This window comes from Theropithecus gelada, chromosome 5 (assembly GCF_003255815.1).
Source record: "Theropithecus gelada isolate Dixy chromosome 5, Tgel_1.0, whole genome shotgun sequence".
Taxonomy (NCBI): Eukaryota; Metazoa; Chordata; class Mammalia; order Primates; family Cercopithecidae; genus Theropithecus; species Theropithecus gelada.
In genome coordinates this window covers 140,724,332-140,745,024 of record NC_037672.1, presented here as the reverse complement: position 1 = coordinate 140,745,024, position 20,693 = coordinate 140,724,332, and the positions used below count along the sequence as shown (strand labels likewise).

General features: G+C 37.2%; 1 protein-coding gene across 2 annotated transcripts in view; it reads right to left on the bottom strand.

The window, feature by feature from the left end:
* The window catches only part of SMARCA5 (SWI/SNF related, matrix associated, actin dependent regulator of chromatin, subfamily a, member 5), a 40,787-nt gene extending 32,679 nt beyond the window's left edge, over nucleotides 1-8,108 (bottom strand). For both annotated transcript variants that reach the window (XM_025385073.1, XM_025385072.1), the window contains exons 1-2: nucleotides 7,053-8,108; nucleotides 3,674-3,748 (exon numbers count right to left, since the gene is read on the bottom strand). Coding sequence is in view for 1 of the 2 variants with exons in the window: in XM_025385072.1 (XP_025240857.1) it covers nucleotides 3,674-3,748; nucleotides 7,053-7,229 (252 nt within the window). In the remaining variant the exon portion in view is untranslated. The remainder of the gene's footprint in view (nucleotides 1-3,673; nucleotides 3,749-7,052) is intronic.
* Between the last annotated feature and the right edge of the window lie 12,585 nt (nucleotides 8,109-20,693).

Sequence of the window (20,693 nt, the reverse complement as noted above, 5' to 3'; positions counted from 1 at the left end):
AAAGGAACAGGAGCAAACTTTTTGGGGATGATGGAACTACTCTGCATTATGATTGTGACAGTATTTAAATAAATATTTGCTAAAACTCATTGAATTGCAAACTTAAAATTATTTTATGTCAATTATACTTCAATATAGTTGATTGGAACAATTTTTAAAATATTAAGAGGCACTGTGCAACACAAGTGAATTTATTCAGAAGCTGGAAAAAATGTGACAAATTTTAAAACGATATTGGGCTTGATACTATTCCTTCCTTTCGTATCTGCCATCTGCCCCTTTGAATGTTCCCTATTTTTATAAAACCAAGAGAATGGAAGACATTTACTTGGGCAAAAAAAAAAAAAACCCTTAAGAGTCTTGAAGACAAATTTTCATAAAAATAATGAAATTGAGAGCCATCAGGCAGCCTTTATACAGAAACAATAATAGTTTGATGAAACAAAGGAGAAGACAAGAAAAGCTCAATAAACAGGGAAACCAACTACTCAACATCTCCGTCTATAAATGTCTAAAATGTCAGTTTGGGAATGAATTACAAAAAGACATTTGCCTAAAAACACAAGAAGTATCCAAATGCCATAATGTTGTAACAACTATGTATTTTTAAAAGGAACACAATCATTTTTTAAGGTCACACCAATGTAAAAACTGAAACCCAACTTGCTATTAGGAAGGCACATGGTTATAGTGTTTCATTGGGTCACAAATGGCAGTCACAGCAGCAAATGAATCTGCAAAATAACAAGACTGTGAACATGCTAGAACCCCAGTAATGTCCTACAGATGACAAGCCTCCGCTATTTATGTTTCCCAAGATTACGGACTGTTTTTACAGTACTGAACAAGATACATATGTGAATCCAAATTTTACATAATTACATTTCTTATTTTATAGATAATGAAAGATAAGCCAAGAGCATGCATCTAGAAGATGTTTGGACTGAAAAAATAATTATTGTGATTATGTCTGGAATCAAGACAAACTGCTTGAGAGAATTAAAAGGTTAAAACTGAAATGTCTTGAGGGAGAAAAACTAACAGAACCTAAAAAGCAGAAACAAGAGAGTATGATTAGCAACCTGGAAGAAATCAATTACAAAATCAAATGGAAATTAAAGTGAATAGCTTTGGATTAGCTTCTTTCTCTGAGAGAGGAAGAAATGAGGTAGGACAGCAGAGGCTATACATATGTTTGAAAAGAGAAAGAAAATAAAGACAGGCCTGCAATTCTTTGTGGAGGAAGACTGAAAATGAGGGCATGGGAGAAATGGAGAAGGAAGACTGCTCAGAGTGGGCACATTTTAGAATGGCTAAATGAGATTGACAGGCAATAAATACTCAAAGTCCAAGAAAATAAAAACCATAAACTTATTCTGACACCGATCAGCACTAGTATTTAGTTTTCTGAAGTAGTACTCAGCTTTCTGGGTTCAAGAATGAAGAGTGGATAGTGAACTTATCTATGGTTAGGAACTAGCAGATGACAAGGGAGTTTGCTTAGGAAAAAACTGTTCAGGTGAAGATCATGATGTCAAAAAACGAAATGATGCTGGGAGACTGAAAAACCTGGAAGAAATGAGAAAAGTTCCAATAAAGGCCACTAAGAAAATGAAAAGCATTGTAGAAAACCACTGAAAAACCTCCATTTCACAGTCAAATTTGTGTCCCAAATAATACTTTGCAAAAATGTTAAGAAACTCAGAAGGGGCCAGATCATAAGAAAGGGGGCAAATAAAGAAGCACAAAATAATCTATGCAATAATAGAAAAATAATGAACGAGGGTGATATGGAAAAGAGAATAAACTTGTAAGTAAACTTATTATTAAAAAGTATGCAGTAATGTCATGGACATCTTGAGTACACCTGAAGAGGAGCTTTCATTCACTGAGGTAACGCTAAGGTATGTTAAGTAAAAATTATGAATACAGTTTTGGATATTCTCAAGTAAGAGGTATGAATAGGATTTTAAAGTAAATGAAAATATTGATTACAGGCTTCTGGGCTAGAGGTTAAGTATTTGAAAATATTCAGTTTAAAGATACCAGGTAAACACCAGTAAGAATCAAACTGTCTAGGAAGAAACATTCAAATTTTAATAAGGAAAGACAAAGGAATAAAAAAGCAAAGAGGATATTATCAAGGGAAAAAACGTCTTTCAAGGCAAGTCAAGATTTTTGAGGAATGGTCAACAATATCAAGCACAAATCAAGAAACTAAAACTAAGCCTCAGAATTGGCAATTAGATTCACTGGCATAGTGACAGAATCTAAACTATAAGGAGTTAAAGCAGTATTAAAATATGTAGACTGTATTCAAAATCGTATTCACTTTAAAAAACAGAGGCAAATCTATTTTTTCTCTAAGTTTGATAGCAAAAAAGGTGACAGTTACATATATACATATGTAAACCACGTAACAAATCAAACCTAAAGATAAATCATTTATAATTTACATAGTATTATATGCTCATAGAATATACATCATAATTTTAAGATTTTGAAGTTATTTAAGAGATTTAAAAATATTTACTGATTTGGAAGAGAAAGTCAAAGGACAAGAAAAAAGTATGTTTTAAAAAATACGTAAGATCTGCTATGTGCCAGATATTGTTCTGGGTTCTGAAGACAGAAGGATTAAGACACTGTTCTTACCCTACAGGAGCACACTGTGTAGTGGTATTCTTATTTAATACATTGTTATTTTAACTTTTTAAGATTTCAATACAATTAAATGAGTTTAATTCATATAAAGCATTCAGAACAGGGCCAGATACAGCATACATTCACTGTTAGCCACTACTACTATTATTAAAACTGAATTTAAATTTAAAGCTCTGTGTAGGTACTGTTTAAGTCAAGTCATAGTTTTGAGAAGTTTCTTAGACGATACAGAATGTGAACTGGGACTTGAATGATTCCAGTACAATGTCATGTTCTTTTTGTAAAGATCGCATCTATAATGTAAAAATGCTGTGAGCAAGGAGCATATTTCTTTTTTTGGTAACTAGCAGAGTATAATGCTAGCCAGGCGCAGAATAAACATACATTGAGTAACTATTCTGGTCACTTCACTTTCAAGGTTAAATTTTCAAAGGTGTTGTTAACATAACCAGATAATAACATCATATTATGTTAATTCATACAATACTTCCATTTGGTTTACATAGACACATAAGATATGGAAGTTATAGTATTCCACATTACACATACTTCAAATGGATATCTGTGCCCTAATTATAAAATTGAACAGATGTTGCTATGGTTTGACTGTGTCCCCCTCCAAATCGCCCACGTTGTAATTTAATCTCCAGTGCAACAGTGTTGGGAGGTAGGGCCTAATAAGAGGTGATTAGGAAAAGATTACTGTCCTCATCTCAGGAGAAGGTTATCACCAGTGGGCTTGTTATAAAAGAAAGTTCAGTCCTGTCTTGCTCTCTTCTCTTGGCCTTCCTCCATACAATGACACTGCAAGAAGGCCCTCAGCAAATGCTGGCCTTGACCTTGGACTTCCCAACTTCCAGAACTCTAAGAAATAAATTTCCTTTCTTTATAAATTACCCAGTCTGTGGTACTGTTGTAACACAAAATGGACTAAGATAGACGTTCAGTACATTTAATCACCTAATAAAAAGTTTTCTTTACAGACTCTATTCATAAGCCTAGAACATACCATTTTTTCTTCATAGGTAGGATCTGGTTCTTGGATTTCTTTTTGCTTTCCAGGTGACGCATCATCAAATACTTCCTGGTAGAAAGAAAACATTAAATAGAATTGGTCTTCAAAAATAGTAAACATACCATTATAGACCAATTTCTGCCCAAACCACATCTCTAATAATATATTCTCACCTCAAACTTCCTAGAAACTTAAATGGTTGTCATCTAAACTAACAGAAAAACTGATAAAATGATATTAGATACTATGGGGATAACAACCTATTTAACCCATATAAACTGTATGATTGTTGCCAAGATTAGAACACAAGATTATCTTCATCATCCTAAAAGAAAACTACATTTAATACAAGCCAATCTGTTTCTCTTTTCTGTAATAACCATGAAACCAAATTAAACAGTATAAAATATGGGGAAAAGTTCCCTTTTTGTCACAAAACTACAGTATCTACTGTGCTACTACACAAATGTACACAAAGAAATCAGGATTAGTTACCCTGATTTCCATCTGGAATATTACAAAAACTTTTTCTCCCAGCCTACACTGAATACTCTAACTACAGTCTGAGTCCTAAACTAGTAATAAATGTTACTCTTGCAAATGTATTTATCCTGACATTCATATGTGACAAGCAACAAAATCAACAACTTCTACACTGCAAAGCTCTATTCATCCACTAAAAAAAATTGGCAGAAGTATAATCTTCACTAATGATGCACAAATCTATGCTTAGCAATACATACTATAATAAAACTATCTGTGACCAAGAGGTTGTGGGGAGGAGACCTGGTATGGTACTGGAATAAAAGGTAAAATGACCTTAAGTCAAGTCTAACTTCATTGTTAAGACCCTTGGCACTTGTGTGACCCTATGCTCTTCATAAATCTCTGGTCTCCATATATAAGTGACAAAGCCACCTACCCAGTCGTTTACAAAATTCCAAAATGTCATGAAATGCAACCTACAAAAATAAAATGTGCTTTCCAACGGTAGTCATTATTTCTTCCACAGTTTGAAAAAAAAAAAAAAAAAAAAAACCTGACTTCCAGGCATTTTGACATCATTATTATTGGCATATCAATCTAGTCAATAGAGATGAGGATGAACACAGAAGAGTTCCACATTGCCAAAAGGATAACTAAAAAACAAGTTGCTCCATTGACCTGTTAGTATCATGCAAAAAGAAAAAAAGTAACTGAATACATAGGGAGGCTATTTCTGGGAAAATCAGCTTTGCCACACACACACACACACACACACACACACACACACAAAATTCATGAATGCTGAGTTTATTCTGTGATTTTAGAAAAACACCTTAGATCATACTTCCAAACAAGAAAAAGTCATTTATAAAATATTCATTTTCCAAGTGCAAAACAGATTAAGTTGTGACATATAATAGGCATGTGTGCTCAAACTTAGTTTTGATCATGAATTGCAGTGATTCTGAACAGGAAACTGACGGTGCATTTTAAGACAAAAAAATCACACTATGTCAACAACAACAACAACAACAAAATGAGTCAGTGATAAGATGGATAAAAAATAAAATTCCTAATATTTCTATACTAGGAAGGTAAAAATAACTATGTTATTCAATAAATTGAACTGCCAAATACGTTTTTTTGGTAAGAACACGGCAGAGTAAGATGGGTGGGAAAAGGCTCACTTTTAAAGGCAGACCTGAGTTTTATCACAGGTTCTACCTAGCAGAACTCAAATTCCCCATCTGGCAAATGAAAATATCACTTATTTAATACGGTAGTGACATTATCTATACTCACATTTAAACTTAAAATCAATTTTCATTTAAAATAACAACTTCAAGTCAAAAAAGTTGACTTGCTTTTGGCTTAAAATTACTCTGTGTTCAGATATTAACAAGACCTCTGGTGAAAATTTATTTTTCCAAAGTTTGGATGGCAGACCCCTCTTTGAGAGGCTGAGGATAACTATGAACAGATTTTTGTCCAGAACTGCACATTTACACACAATTGCTTTGTGTCAAACCCCTTAAGCCTTGGAACCGGAATTCAAGTTAAAGAGCCCTGGTAACCCAAAAGAACCATTTCCTTAAGGGGAAAAAAGGCAACACTGAATATATTTTAATTTGAAAGAAATCTTATCCTAATCACTCAAAACTACAGGAACCATCAGGAGTTCCCATGTCACTAAACCTACCCTCACACTAAAAGTTCTTTAAAAGATTACTAACATTAATGTTACTTAACCCCAGCTACCCAAATAAAACTACTGTGCCAAATGCCTCAATGGTAAACTATGCTCCCATTTCCCCACTGTACAACGACTGTACGTCAGGACTCATCTTCGGAGCAGTATTACTTTCATTCTAAGGATAGGAAAATCCCAGAAATCTTTGGGCTCCGACTTACAAAATATTTCAAAACAGGTCGAAGGCCAAGAATAACAATTGGAAGGAGCAATTACTTTTTCCCCAGATATCGCAAAGCCTGGAAGCATATCCAATTTACCCGCCTGGCAGCTTCCCCATCTTTCCAGCCCCCTCAGTACCGTCAGCATCCTCTGGACAACCCAAACCCAGAAGTCTCGGGAGCCGAGTGGTACTAATTTTTTTTTTTTTTTAAGGCGAGAGGCCAAAAAGAGAAAAAGTGCCGGACTGAGAGCCAATCAACTGCGCCTGGTTCTCTAATTCATTCCTACACTTACTCATCCCCCCTAAATTCGATGGGGGATCCGAGACAGCTGCTGCTGCCTTGGTTGCTTCCCTTCCAGTGGAACAGTGCCTGGGAGGGGCTTCCTCTCCCTTCACAGAAGCAGCTGCGCCCCGCTTATCCCCACTGCGCACTCGGCCATCCAGCTCTCGCCATTGTTTCTGCCCAGAACAGATACCGCCCCCGCAAGGACCGGGAAGAAGAAAGAGGCCCAAGTCCTCGGACGCGCTGCTTTTAAATGCCTCCTTCACCCTGCCCGTGCATCCCGCTCCTAAGGGGTCATCTCCTCGCCCTTCCCCGAAGTTTGGTGGAAACTAAAAACCACATTCAGAGGTAGGAGAGGGAATTATGGGAGTCTAGTGCGAAAAAAAGATGGGTCCCCCTGGGCCACGGTAACCAAGAACATCTGTTCATTGAGAGCATTCAAAGATTTGTCAAGATTCACGAAAGAGACAAATAATTTCAATGTGAGGAGCCGGAAATCCATTTTGCTTGGCTCGAATAGGTTAAGAACAAGGGAGCAAAGGTGAGAGCATCATTTCGTATCCACAGGGTGTGAAGCTGAGTCTGGTGCAGAGAGAGAAGCCCGGCTCTGCGTCCGATCGCCACGATCCGGCGAGGGAGCCAGCTCCTCCTCCCCGCTGCGCCCGCTCCCCACGCCGCAAGCTGCCCTCACCTCCATCTCGGCGTCTGCGGGACCCGCGCTGGCCGCAGACGCAACCGCCTGCGCAGCGACGCCCTCGGGGCCGCCTTTGTTGCTGCTGTTGCTCCCGCCGCTGGCGGTCGAGGCTGCGGGCTTGGAAGGCGCGCTCTCGGGAGGCGGGGGTGGCGGAGGCTCGGCCGCGGACGACATGATGTTCCGTCTGCGTCACCCGCTACTGCCAGAGGCCGAGTCCGGCGGGGATGGACGGGGAGGCCTAGGCCTGGGTGGCTACGTCGCAATAAACTGGTGGAGGAGCGAGACTCCCACCCGAGCGCTCCCCCGCGCCGCGCCTCCGCGACGGGCCTGAGCCGGGCCCAGGAGCTGCACACTCCCAGACGTTCTGCTCTTCCGCGGGGCTCTAGGTTCCACCGCCGCTTACCTCACGGCGGGAATCACGTCGACGAGGATGGGCGGGGCCAGACGGGTCACTGAGGTCAAGGAAGGCGGGCTGATTTAGAGAAGGGCGGAGGGTTGGGGGAAGGAGAAGGAAAACGAAACAGACTGAGGCTGGGAAAACGCTTCGCCGCCTCCTCCTCCTCTTTCTTTGGCAGATATCGTCTATCTCGCCAGCATCCAGGACGACTACCTACGCCACCGACTTTCAACCCTCGCGAGATTCCTTATTGGCTCACTGACTGGGTACTGAGTGCGCATGCTCATACTGTCCTCCTTGCCCTTGGCCCCTCCTCCTCACCCTTGGCCCCTCCTCCTCCAGACCTCTAGCGGGCTCGGGAGAGAAGAGTAGGCGGGACCTCGAGGGAGGGCTCGGAGGCGTAGGTTTGTGCGTCTGCTGTCTGGCAGGACGCGAGCTCAGTGTTTTAGGCTTTCATAACGGCTCACGGTTCTCGTTGTGTCTTCCGGGCCTGGCTGGGATCGGCGGCACTACTGGAAAACTTGCCCGAGTTTTGCGCTGCCCATTCAAACTTGGAAGTCTTGTGTCTGACCCCAAAACTTCTGCCGTATCCGCTTAGAGGCGTGACGCCACAGCCTTGAGGACGTTATGGTTACCCCAAGTGACGTCTCACTGTTTTGTTAAAAAAAAAAAAGTCCGTTAGTTTTTTCTTTTTTGGTTTTTTTTTTTTTTTTGCCTTCTCATGTTAGCTGCGTCAGTTATTTCTAAATATCCTCTTTAAGCACAGAGTTAAATGCTATTTCTTCTGAATTTATATGCTAAAGGTAAGCAAATAACATGCACACTACCATGTAAGTGAGAAACACAAATAGTATGTGGGGAAGATAGGTGGTTTGATGTAATCTTTTCCTCAAGCATCAAACATTAAAATTAAAACGCACTTTCTCAAGTGTTAAGCACTAATTTTGTATACTGCCTTAGGCAGCCTTCAATGTAGCTTAAGGGCCTTGTGCATTCATCTCCTGCAAAATTTAAATACATTGTAGTCTATTTGATAACAAATCTGCATACTACAGTAGATTATCTGCCCAGCACAGGGTCTTATTTATCTTTTTTTATTCGTCATATCCAGTATTCTATAAATGTTTGTTGAATAAAGGAGGCACATTTTTCAAGAGTTGAGGTTTGAGCTAACTGGTTATGTTGAATTCCAAACAAAAGGGATCTCCTTTGAATATATAGCCTGCAAATTTTTTAACTAACTGGTTATGTTGAATTCCAAACAAAAGGTATCTCCTTTGAATATATAGCCTGCAAATTTTTTAACTAATGGAATAATTCTTTAATTGACATCTGGAAAAATGTCCCCACTCCACTAGAAATGCTAGTTCTTAGACTGTAAGGAAATGTCTGAGGATATGTGCAAAGATAAATACCTACAATGATGTTCATCATACTCTTCATATGTAACTGCAAAAAGCTAACAGCAGTAGGCTGAATCCAGTATTAAAAGTTACGTCTTTAAAACTATCGTACACCCAGAAAATGAACTATTAACCTTTAACAACCGTTAATGTAGAATAATGGTTGTTTTGTTTTGTTTTGTTTTGAGGCAGAATTTCTCTGTCGCCCAGGCTGGAGTGCAGTGGTGTGATCTCGGCTCACTGCAATCTCCAACTCCCGGGTTCAAAGGATTCCCATGACTTAGCCTCCGTAGTAGCTGGAATTACAGGCGTGCACCACCATGCCCGGCTAATTTTTGTATTTTCAGTAGAGACAGGGTTTTGCTGTGTTGGCCAGGCTAGTCTCAAACTCCTGGTCTCAAGTAATCTGCTCTCCTAGACCTCCTGAAGTGCTGGGATTACAGGCGTGAGCCATCACACCCAGCCCCGAAGAATGTTAATTTATAAAGTGTTAACTGAAAAAAATTTTTTAACAGTTCAAAAATGTAGGTAAAAGTTGGAAGCATATTTACAAAAGTATTCAAAGTGATTGTTGCTGGTATTTCCTAATTATTTTTTGCCTGACTGCATGTTTTTCATTTGTATAAAATGAATTTGCCCTTTTTTTTTTTTTTTTTTTTTTTTTTTGACAGCAGCTTGCTCTGTCTCGTAGGCTGCTGTGCAGTGTCACAATCATGAGTCACTGCAGCCTCAGCCTCTGGGGTCCAGCAATTCTCCCACCTCAGCCTCTCAAGTATCTGGGACTGCAGGTGCATGCCACCATGCCCAGCTCATTTTTGTATTTGTTGTGTGTAGACAGGGATTGCCATGTTGCCTATACTAGTCCTGAACAACAGTTAGGGCTCAAGCCATCTACCTGCCTCAGTCTCTCAAAGTGATGGGATTACAGGTGACAGCCACTGTGACAGACTGCTGAATTTGCCTATTATTAAGAAAACTTTTTTAAAAAAATTTCAGCTTTGCTAAGGTATAATTGACAAAAATTGTATATAAGGCATACAGTGTGATGTTTTGATATATAAACACGTTGTGAAATGATTACCACAATCAAGCTAATAAGCATATCCATCATCTCTTATATTTACTGCCTGCCAGCATGGTGAGAATATTTAAAATTTACTCTCAACAAATTTCAACTATGCAAACAGTATTATTAGCAATAGTTACCATGCTGTACATTACATCTCCAGAAATTATTCATCCTGTATAACCAAAACTTTGTATCCTTTGACCAACATCTCCCCATTTTTAGAAAACTTATTTTTAATTTTAAAAAATGTTATTTCACTGGAAAAAAAAATTGTGTGGAAGGGTAAGAGAGTAGCATCTAGGGTGGAACCTGACACGTAATAAATGCTTGATGAATAATTTTTTGTATTTACATTAAATAGACTAAAACATTACTTTAGTACTCAAAATATTTCTTCACTTTTTATAGTCTTAGGTAGAAATCTTGGGTCTTGGTCTGGAAACCCTAAAGTTATACGTAGGTATATAAATGGAAGGATCTTAAGTCTGATAACTATTTAAAGAAAGCAATAAATAGCAAGGAAAACAATGCACATAAATAAATAAAAATTGCATCCAAAATGGTGATTGTCTTTTAACATGTGCATTTATATGTGAGTTTCTCATATGATCATATGAAAGCTGTGTTATATTTGGGGGGAAATTATAGAGAAAAGATAGAAACTAGAAAGAGGACACAGAATGTTTGGACTCAGTTATCTAGCATGAGTGATAGAGAAAAAGATTTTTGGCAGAGTTTAGAACCAGAAAGGAAAAGCAGAGAAGAGCTACAGAAAAGACAGGAAGCCTAGAAACAGCTACAGGGACATTAGCTGTGTTCCTCAGGCAGATAGCAGTATTAATGTGGTGGCCAAATCACAAAATCCTGCTAAAAGGCTAAATCTAGCAGCTAGTTGTTGAAGTGATCACATAATACAGAATTCATGTGTTGGTAAAAGAGTGGGTTGGGGAGCAGGCAAGCCTAGATTCCAGTGCAGGCTCTAAAACTTAGTAGCTGTGTGAATGCAGACAAGTTATCTAACCTCTTTGAAATCAGTTTTCTCATCTTTTTATTATTATATTATCCTAGCTTTATTTTGAGATAATATTCTTACTATGATGTCATAAAATTAAATGAGACAGTACAAGGTGCATGATACAGTGCCTGACATATAGTGAGCTCTGCGTTCAAGTGTCAGATAGTCTTATCCTTGAGAATCATAAGCCTAAGGTTCAGAGTCTAATTGAAAGGAGGAACCAAAGAAGAAGGAGGGTAAGGGGTTTGGTACCAAGAAAACACAAGAGAGGATTAGAGCTTTAGCCATGTTCCCAGCAACAGAATGCTACAGTGTAAAATAATGTTAGTATTCTATCTCCAATATGTATATACACAGTTTACACCTAAAATTTCCTCTGTTAGATTTAATGTGCTAGAACAGCATGTACAGTACAGAAAGACAATGGAACAAAGAGATGTTGCCAGAGGACAAAAATGTGCCAAGGAGCCAGGGCTCTCTCAGCATTGTGTCCTTGAATGGTAACAGAAAGGAGTTAATGTTTTCTCAAGGACAAAGAAGAAATGCAGCACCTCTCTTCGTTGCAACTCCTTTTGTCAAAGCCTAAGAAAATAAAGTCTGATTACTGCAAGGCAATAAAACCATATTGAGTTTGTATCTAAGAATGGGTATTTCCAACACTGGATACCAATGTTTACACCTTGTATGTATCTTTTTTAGAGTTCTCCCACATAGGTCATTTGTCAGTGTACAGAGATTTCAGTTAAAGAGAAACAACAACTGTACTGTTAAATAGGTAAGGATATATTCCCTTAATTCCCCTCATATTTAGTCACCAACTAAATAGTGGGAGACTTTATAGCTGCTTGGTATGTACACATATGTTTATGTAGTCAAAGTTTTTCAGGTTTTCTCTGCATTTCTTCCTGCTCATGAAAAAATAATTTCTTTTTTGTTGGACTGGTTGTAGGTAAAGTATTCCTAGGAACTCAAATATTATGATCCAAAGTACAAATTTTATCCACCATCTTAGAAACATTTTTGAAAGAATAAACTACAAAACTTCAATTAAGAAATTAGAGATTTTTATTTAGTTCTTATCTCATTTATTAAAAGGAACTTCAGACAAAGGAAATTAGGCAGTCTTTTGCTCAAAATATTGAAAGTAAAATGATAGAAAAGATTAATCATTAAAACATTAGTAAACAGAAAACAGGAGTGGCTATATCATCAGATAAAGTGGACTTCAGAGCAAAGAAAATTATGAGACAAAGAGGGACATTATATAATGATGAGAGTATCAAACGAGAAATCTTTATGTACCAAACAACAGCTGCAAAATATGTGAAGCAAAAACTGACAGAACTGAAATTAGAAATAACAAATCCACAATTATATGTGGAGACTGCAGCATCTCTCAACAACTGATACTACAACTAGGCAGAAAACCAGCAAGGCTATAGAAGAACTTAACAACAGCCAATAGGATCGAATTGACATTTATAGAACACTGCACACATTTTTTTTCTTCTACGAAAGTAGGACTACACACATTCTTTTCAAGAACCCACAGAAAATATAGCAAGATAGACCATAAACCTTAACAAATGTAGAAGATTTGAAATCATACAGAGTGTGTTTTTTAACCACAATGGAATCAAACTGGAAATCAATAACAAAATGTTACCAGGGATATATTCAAACTAAATGACATGCTTCTAAATAATCTGTGGGTCAAAGAGAGGTCTCAAGAGAAATCAAAAAGTACATTGAACAGAAAAAAATACAATATATTAAAATTTGTGGAACACAGTTAAAACAGTGCTTAGAGGGAAATTATACACTAAATGCTTACATTCAGAAAACAGAGTAGTCTAAAATGCAAGCTTTCACCTCCAAAACCCAAAAAAAGCAGAACAAGAATAAATCCAAAGTAAACAAAAGGAAGGAAATAATAAAGGTAAGAGCAGAAGTCAATGACATTAAATATGGAAAATAAAAAGCAAAAACTGGTTCTTTGAAAAGATACATAAAATTGGCAAATCTCTAGGAAGTCTGACAAGAAAGGAAGAAAGGAAAAAAGTGGGAAGGAAGGAAGGAAGAAACAAGGCTCAAATCACTAATATCAGGAATAAAACAGGACCTATCATTGTAGACCCTGAAAACATCAAAAGAGTAGTAAGGGAATACGACACACATAAATTTGACAACTTAAATAAACTACTTCCTTGAAAAATACAAGCCACTTTAACTCAAACAGTATAAAAATAATTTGAATAGCACTATAACTATTTAGGAAATTAAATTTAGAAATTAAAAACTCCCAAAAAAGAAATCTTCAGGCACAGATGCTTTCAATGAAAAATTCTACCAAATATTTAAAGATGAGTTAGTACCAATACTATGCCATCTCCTACAGATAATAGAAGAGGATGATACACTTTATAATTAATTCTATGAAGGTACTATATCTCTAATACGAAATCAGACGGGCACTACAAAAAAAAGAAAAGAAAATGACAGACCAATATCACTGATGAATACAGACAAATCCTTAACAAGATATTATCAGATACAATTAAACAATGTGTAAAAATAATTATGCAGCCTGACCAAATGTGATTTATTCCAGATATTCAACACTGATTCAATATTTGAGTATTAGTCAATGTTGTCTGCCATATTAACAGGCTAGAGAAGAAAACTCACATGATTATATTGATTGATGAGGAAAAAGCATTTGACAAAATTCCAACACCCATTTATGACGAAACTCTCAGAAAAAAAAAGAGAAAACAAATAGAGCAGAACTTCCTCCTCTTAATAAGGAGCATCTGCAAAATACCTACAGCAAACATTATGTTTAGTGAGATTGAATCCTCTGCCTCTAATAAGGGAAGGTTTTCTGCTTATACCATTCATATTCAACACAGTGCTGAAAAGGAAAAATAGAGATCACTGAAATTATCTTCAAACTGACATAAAATAAAACTTTTGTTGAAAATCAGAATAATGACTCAATTTGGCCAAATACAAATTTATATTTTTCATAATCTTTAACCATAAAGTGGAAGTAATGCTATTTTATTTGATCAATAAATCAGTATTAATTTAGGAAAAACATTCCCAACTAAAATAAGTATAGGATTGCATTATACTTAACATCGATAAATTAGATAAGACATAGATGACTTTATTAAAACAAAAAAATTAGTCTTGTTTGCCAAAGATTCACCTAAACTTTGTGCACATGGCTTCTCTACTTGTTAGTTTCAGTAAGAATACTTTTCTTTTAGATTTTAGCACACTTAAAATTATTAGAAGTTTATTATTTTCTGGGAATTTTTGGATTACTCAATCTGTGTAAGTGTCTCTATTAGTCAATCAGAACAGGCCCCTTTAACAGTTTGTAATTGAACTTACTGATAACATCCTGAGATGGAAAACATTACACACTCACACAAGGAAAGTAAAATTCTTTCTGAATTATAGACACATACACAGACAGAGATAGATAGCACTTAGAGTTTTAATTCTAAAATTTCAGCCATTGGGCAAGAGTAAATACAGTATCACAATAACTTTCCAGTTCAGATACTAAAGAGCTGTTCTCTTTCTTGATAGGAAATTCTTAATTGATTTGAGCCCTAAATAGATAAATTGACAAACCAAAAGACTAACAAATCCAACACTTTGTTGTCTCGCACTCAGCAGAGAATAGATCTTTATTAGCCACAAATTCTTCTACAGAAATCAAATGGTCAGATCATAAAAACCAAATTGCCAGTTATTGCTGCCACTAATGGGAAATAACTTATCAGCTGCAAAAGAACAAAAAACAAAACATAAAATTAGTAGAGAAGAAAACTAAAAATAGAAAAACATTATCAGCAAATTTCCATTGCTGATTTGGATTTACCTTTGGAAGCCAAGACATGCTAGGCTTAAACTACCCATCAGATGCACTTCTCTGGTGACAGTTTACCTGGTGATATGGTTTGACTGTATCTCCTCCCAAATCTCCTATTGAATTGTAATCCCCATAATCCCCTCATGTCTAGTGAGAGACCTGGTGGGAGGTGACTGGAACATGGGGGCAGTTTCCCCATGCTGTTCTTGTGATAGCAAGTGAGTTCTCACCAGATCTGATGGTTTTTATGAGGGACTCTTCCCCCTTTGCTCCTTTCTCTCTCTCTCACCTGCTGCCATGTAAGATGTGCCTTTTCCCGTTCCACCATGATTGTAAGTTTCCTGAGGCCTCCCCAGCCATTCAGAACTGTGAGTCAATTAAACCTTTCCTTTATAAATTACCCAGTTTCCGGTATTTCTTTATAGCAGTGTGAAAACAGACTAATACGCCTGGTCTTGTTAAGTGAATCCACCCGACATGGTCGTGGAAAACTCCCAAAACTGTTAAAAGAAATTTTTCAAAAAAGTAAAAGCATGATTCTCATACATATATAAAAAAGAACACTTGTTAAAGATATTATTTAACTCACTAATAAGGAAGTTAGTGAGGTGTTACAACCAGTTTAAAGATTAAAAAAGGAAAAACACATTTATATTGGGTAAAGAAAAGTTGAAATGAATGTGGAAGTGGAGGTAAAATTATCTTCTTCCACACGAGGGGAAGGAAGTCAATTTACCTTCTAATACATAGGACAACACTCGCATATGTACAGACAAGAATTATTTTGCACTTGTATAAATTATTTACAATTTACTGAGTTGTAAAATAGCTCCCATAGAGTCAGAAAACCCAAAAGTTTGTCCTCTGGAGTCAAGACAATTCGTGATTTTGTATTTAAGCAAATGTTTTCCCCTATGTGCTCTTGTTTTAGTTTTATTGTAAATAGTTCTCATTTGGACTCTTAAGTAACCCACTAGTTAATTTGCCTTTATTTTACACCAAGTGAAAGAACTGAAATTCCACCCATATGCAAGCTTGTAACCACTGCGGCATGTATTTTTGTCATTCTGCATCTCTCCAGAATAGCTTTCTTTGTTTTCTTTTGGTTTCTCTGCTTCTAAGTAAGTGCACTGTGTTTAGTCTGTTCCAAATCCAATTGGCTGTGCATTATGGTACCTCATAGACAACAACCAGTGTTTCAAGTACAAATCTCAAGGTCGGGAGACAGATAGTTCAGTTTAGGTCAGGTGCCAATTCCAGATTCATTAGGTGTAAATAGAGATCAGGCCACTAGATACAAACATGGCTACCTAGGCCACCTCTTGAGCAGCAGCCAGGAATGGAGGCTTTCTTAGAAAGAAGAGTAGATTAGTGCAAAGCATTGACTGGCATCTCTAGCATATGTTTATGATCTATTTATGTTGCAGAAAAGTAAACTATCTGTGATAGAAAAATTTATTAATGTTCCCATTCAAGCATTATGATCCTTTTAATTTTCATTTCATGGTTCAATTTTCATCCAAGTTGCCAATTCTAAGCCCAGTTGCACTTGAAATTGAGTTACTCAGTTAAAATGTATTTGAAGTATGTTTTTGTGAGAGGTGGAGATTGATTTTGGCCTTTTGAAAATTTCATAACACTTGTAGGTATGTAATTATTATTCTATAATAACTCATCATGAAAGATGATATGGACTTAGTATCTTACAAATTCAAAGAAACTTTATTTAGTTTCTGATTCATCTCAAAGTACCTGTTCTTCACAACTGTTGAACTTAATCTTCTCTGAATGGTAAGTGCTCCAGAACGCATGTGAGGAGGAAGCCTTGTGACTCTGTTACTGGTCAGAAGACCCACTGAGTTGTGTTCTTAAAAAAAGTGCACTTTTGGTTTTGCCCTATCAAGATAGGCCACTTCAGGGTCTTAATTAGTGGAAAGAAGTGGAGATTTTGTAAGTCTCAATTTCGGACACAAGAGAGAAGGATGTTACGTCAATGGAATTTTCCACTTACTATTTTGGAAGAGAATCAGGAATTATAGAACAGAGACCTTGACAGTAATAAGACTAACCTTTGCAGCTTGCTCTTGCTTGTCACTTTTGTCACAGCTTGTGCTGAGCATTTCAAACCTAAATTCCTTATTGAATTTTCTTTTATTACAGTTCTCTCAGTAATATGAATTGATGAATAATGATATTTGGAAGTAGACTGAATTTTAATTCTAGATTTATAATTGAACTCACAATGAAATATTTATGGAGCTGCAATTACCTTTATAAAAAGAGTATATCTTAAGCACTTTGATTCTAAACCAGAACCTATGGTATAGATTGCAATAATATAATTTAGCTGTTTTGTATTTTATTTACATATTGTGTTTGTGTCCCCACAGAAACAGACAGCAGGACAGGGTCAAGCATGTGAGATATTTACTGGAGGGACTAACTGTTAAGAATAAAGGGGCTAGGAGTGGTGGCTCCAGCCTAAAATCCCAGCACTTTGGGAGGCAGAGGCGGGTGGATCATGAAGTCAGGAGATGGAGAGCATCCTGGCTAACACGGTGAAACCCCATCTCTACTAAAAATACAAAAAATTAGCCGGGCGTGGTGGCGGGCACCTGTAGTCCCAGCTACTCAGGAGGCTGAGGCAGGAGAATGGCATGAAGCTGGGAGGCAGAGCTTGCAGTGAGCTGAGATCGCACCACTGCACTCCAGCCTGGGCAACAGAACGAGACTCCATACCAAAAAAAGAAAAAAGAAAAAAAGAAAAAAAAAATACATGAATAAAAATAAAGGGAGGAAGCATGAGTAAGGAGGGAGCAACTTGAGACAGAGAGGCAGAACTAACATTTGTAAAGACAAGGGAAGGATGGAGGATTGTGAAAGAAGAATTTCAGTTCATAGCAGAGCTCTGAGAAAGTTTTGGCCAGGCTGATGGGGCATCTTTAAGCCAAAGTCGCTCATTACATGAGCAGTATGTTCCATGAGAATGTTCCTGCACTAGTACCACTGCCTGCTGGGAATAACCTGAGAAAAGTGGGCCCTAAGCACAAACATGGAGTAAGTGGGGAGTAGGGATGAGAGGATGGAGGGATGGAGAGGTGGATCCAGAGGGGCTACCACTGGGACTGCCATAGTAGATCTGAGTGTCATAGTTTCATGGTCACCACAAGAATATATAGACATATTATAGAAAGAGACAGAAGTATACTTTCAACAAATTCATCATCTTTTAAATTTAATTAATTTCAGCTAATTTTACACACACACACATACACACACTATACAATCTTCAGGGTGAAAACTAAAACACATATTTATAATTGAACCCTGATTTTGGACTCACAGAGATCCCAGGTACTCAAATACAATTTAGATGAAAGAAGATTTGTATTTTGATGATCACAGTGATGATAATGATAATGATACCTAAAGTTTATTTGCTGCATGTAGTGTTTGAAGTTTTTTTTTGTTTTGACTCATTGGCCCTCACATTAGCTCTTGTGAAGGGGATAATAATTGTCCCCATTTTGCAGACAGAGAAACAGACACAGAAGATGGAGTGGCTTACATAGTATTATACAGTCAATGTATGATATGGCAGATTAATTAGACTAAATTGCATAAGAGTAAAAGATGAAACCTGTAGCTCAAAGATGGTAACTTATTGAGATCGTGGAAATAATTGAAGGTCATCCAGACAAGAACAAACAGATGCTATTTATTCAGAACTTGTTATATCAAGGGACTTAGCCACCGTCACTTGCTCTTGGCAAAGTAGAACAGTGGTAGAGTGGGAACTAGAAAAGCTTTATAGTGTTGTACTCTAAGTAGAGCTCATTGGCATGGAGGAACTGGAGGCAGGCTAAATACAAATAAGACATCTAGGATGACTGGTTTGGGAAGTATATTTGGCTTTCTCTAGTTGATCCTGAGTTGAAAGTTGTCCTGATGCAAAAAATAGGGAAGTAAGCAGTCATTGACCAAGTTGTGACCATACTGAGCTGTTGCTGCAGAGGTTGTGGTATAGCTCCTGCTGTGGTTTGAATGTCTGTGTCTCCTCCAAATTCATATATTGAAATTCTCACTTCAAGGTAATGGTTTTAGGAGGTAGGCCTTTTGGGAGGTGATTAGGTCATAACAACTCCACAGAATGGGATTAGTTTTCTAATAAAGTAGGCCCAAGGGAGCTCGTTTGTTTTTTCTACCATGTGAGGACATAGTGAGAAGGCTCCATTTGTGAACCAGGAAGCAGGCCCTCACCAGGCACTAAATCTGCCAGCACCCGGATCTGGCCTTCCCAGTCTTCAACACTATGATAAATAAATTTCTAGTTTTCTTTTTTTTCAGTCTACACAGTTCATGGTATTTTGTTATAGCAGCCCAAAGGGACTAAGATAGTTTCTGCAACTAGTTGCTACAGAGTTGTGTGTCACAATTCTGTGGTCGCATAGAGTCAGTTTGTGTATTCAGTCCCTCACGGGGAAAATCACCCAACTTATCTTAATAATTCTGCTGACAATAGTTTGCTTCTATTTAATAGTAATATCAATAAAATGCTATTTAGTTTATATTAAATGCCAATAAAATTTAATATACTGTTTAATTTTTAATAAAAATGTTTAATAAAATATTAAACAAATATATAAATTATATATACATATGTATATGTGTGTATGCTGTACCATTTGTACATATGTATATATGTACTATATATAAATGCATAGACACACATATGTATACATACCATATATGTGTGTGTATGTATATATAGTGTATGTAAATACAACAGTGAAGAAACCTGGTTCTATGAACACTCAAAAGGTTAGTGCCTCTGCTAGTTCCTATATTAAATTTTACCTGATAAAGTGTTTTACAATGTGTGATTATGACCAACTGAGAGCTGTCCTTCAACAACCATTCTCCCGTACTCTCTCAGTTAACCAGGTGTCTGTCCATCCTGAATAAAGTCTTCATTTCTCATCCTCCCGTGTTGCCAGAGGTGGTCATGTATATTAGTCTTTTCTCACACTGCTATAAAGAAATACTCGAGACTGGGTAATTTATAAAGGAAAGCGGTTTAATTGACTCACAGTTCCACATGGCTGGGGAGGCCACAGGAAACTTACAATCATGGTGGAAGGCGAAGAGGAAGCAAGGACCTTCTTCACATGGTGGCAGGAGAGAGAAGTGTGAGTAGTGACGAGGGAAGAGCCCCTTGTAAAACCATAGATCTTGTTAGAACTCACTCACTATCATGAGAACAGCATGAGAAAGCTACCCCCATGATCCAGTCACCTCCTGCTGGGTTCCTCCCTTGACACATGTGGATTATGGGGATTACAATTCCAGATGAGATTTGGATGGGGACACAGAGTCAAACCATATTACCATGTGAGTGAAGGATGAGTGCAATTCCTCATGCAATTCCTCAATAATACCATGTTTAATTTTTCTCCTTTGAATAATGCTAGCCTTTGAGACTATGATTTTCAAAACTAACTGAGAAAAAACTATTTAGAAACAGAGACTGAAAAATGTTTTTGCACATACAGCAGGTGCCCTTTAATGGAAAACAAAAGGACATCATTGACACATAAAAGTCATACTTCTCAAGCATCCAACAATTTTCTTTTTAAAAATAATGCTTTATAGATAAATGTGTCTATGTCACCTGTCCAGACACAATGGCAAACGTTTGTTTAAAATAAATTTAATGTATCATAATTAAAAGGTTCATCAATTCCAAAGGTGACCCACTGTTTTTATATATACTGAAATCAAACTGTATTGACACTATATCAAAATATTAGATAACTTGCTATTTCATATATAATTTTAAGTAAAGATTACTTTACCGGGCTGAGA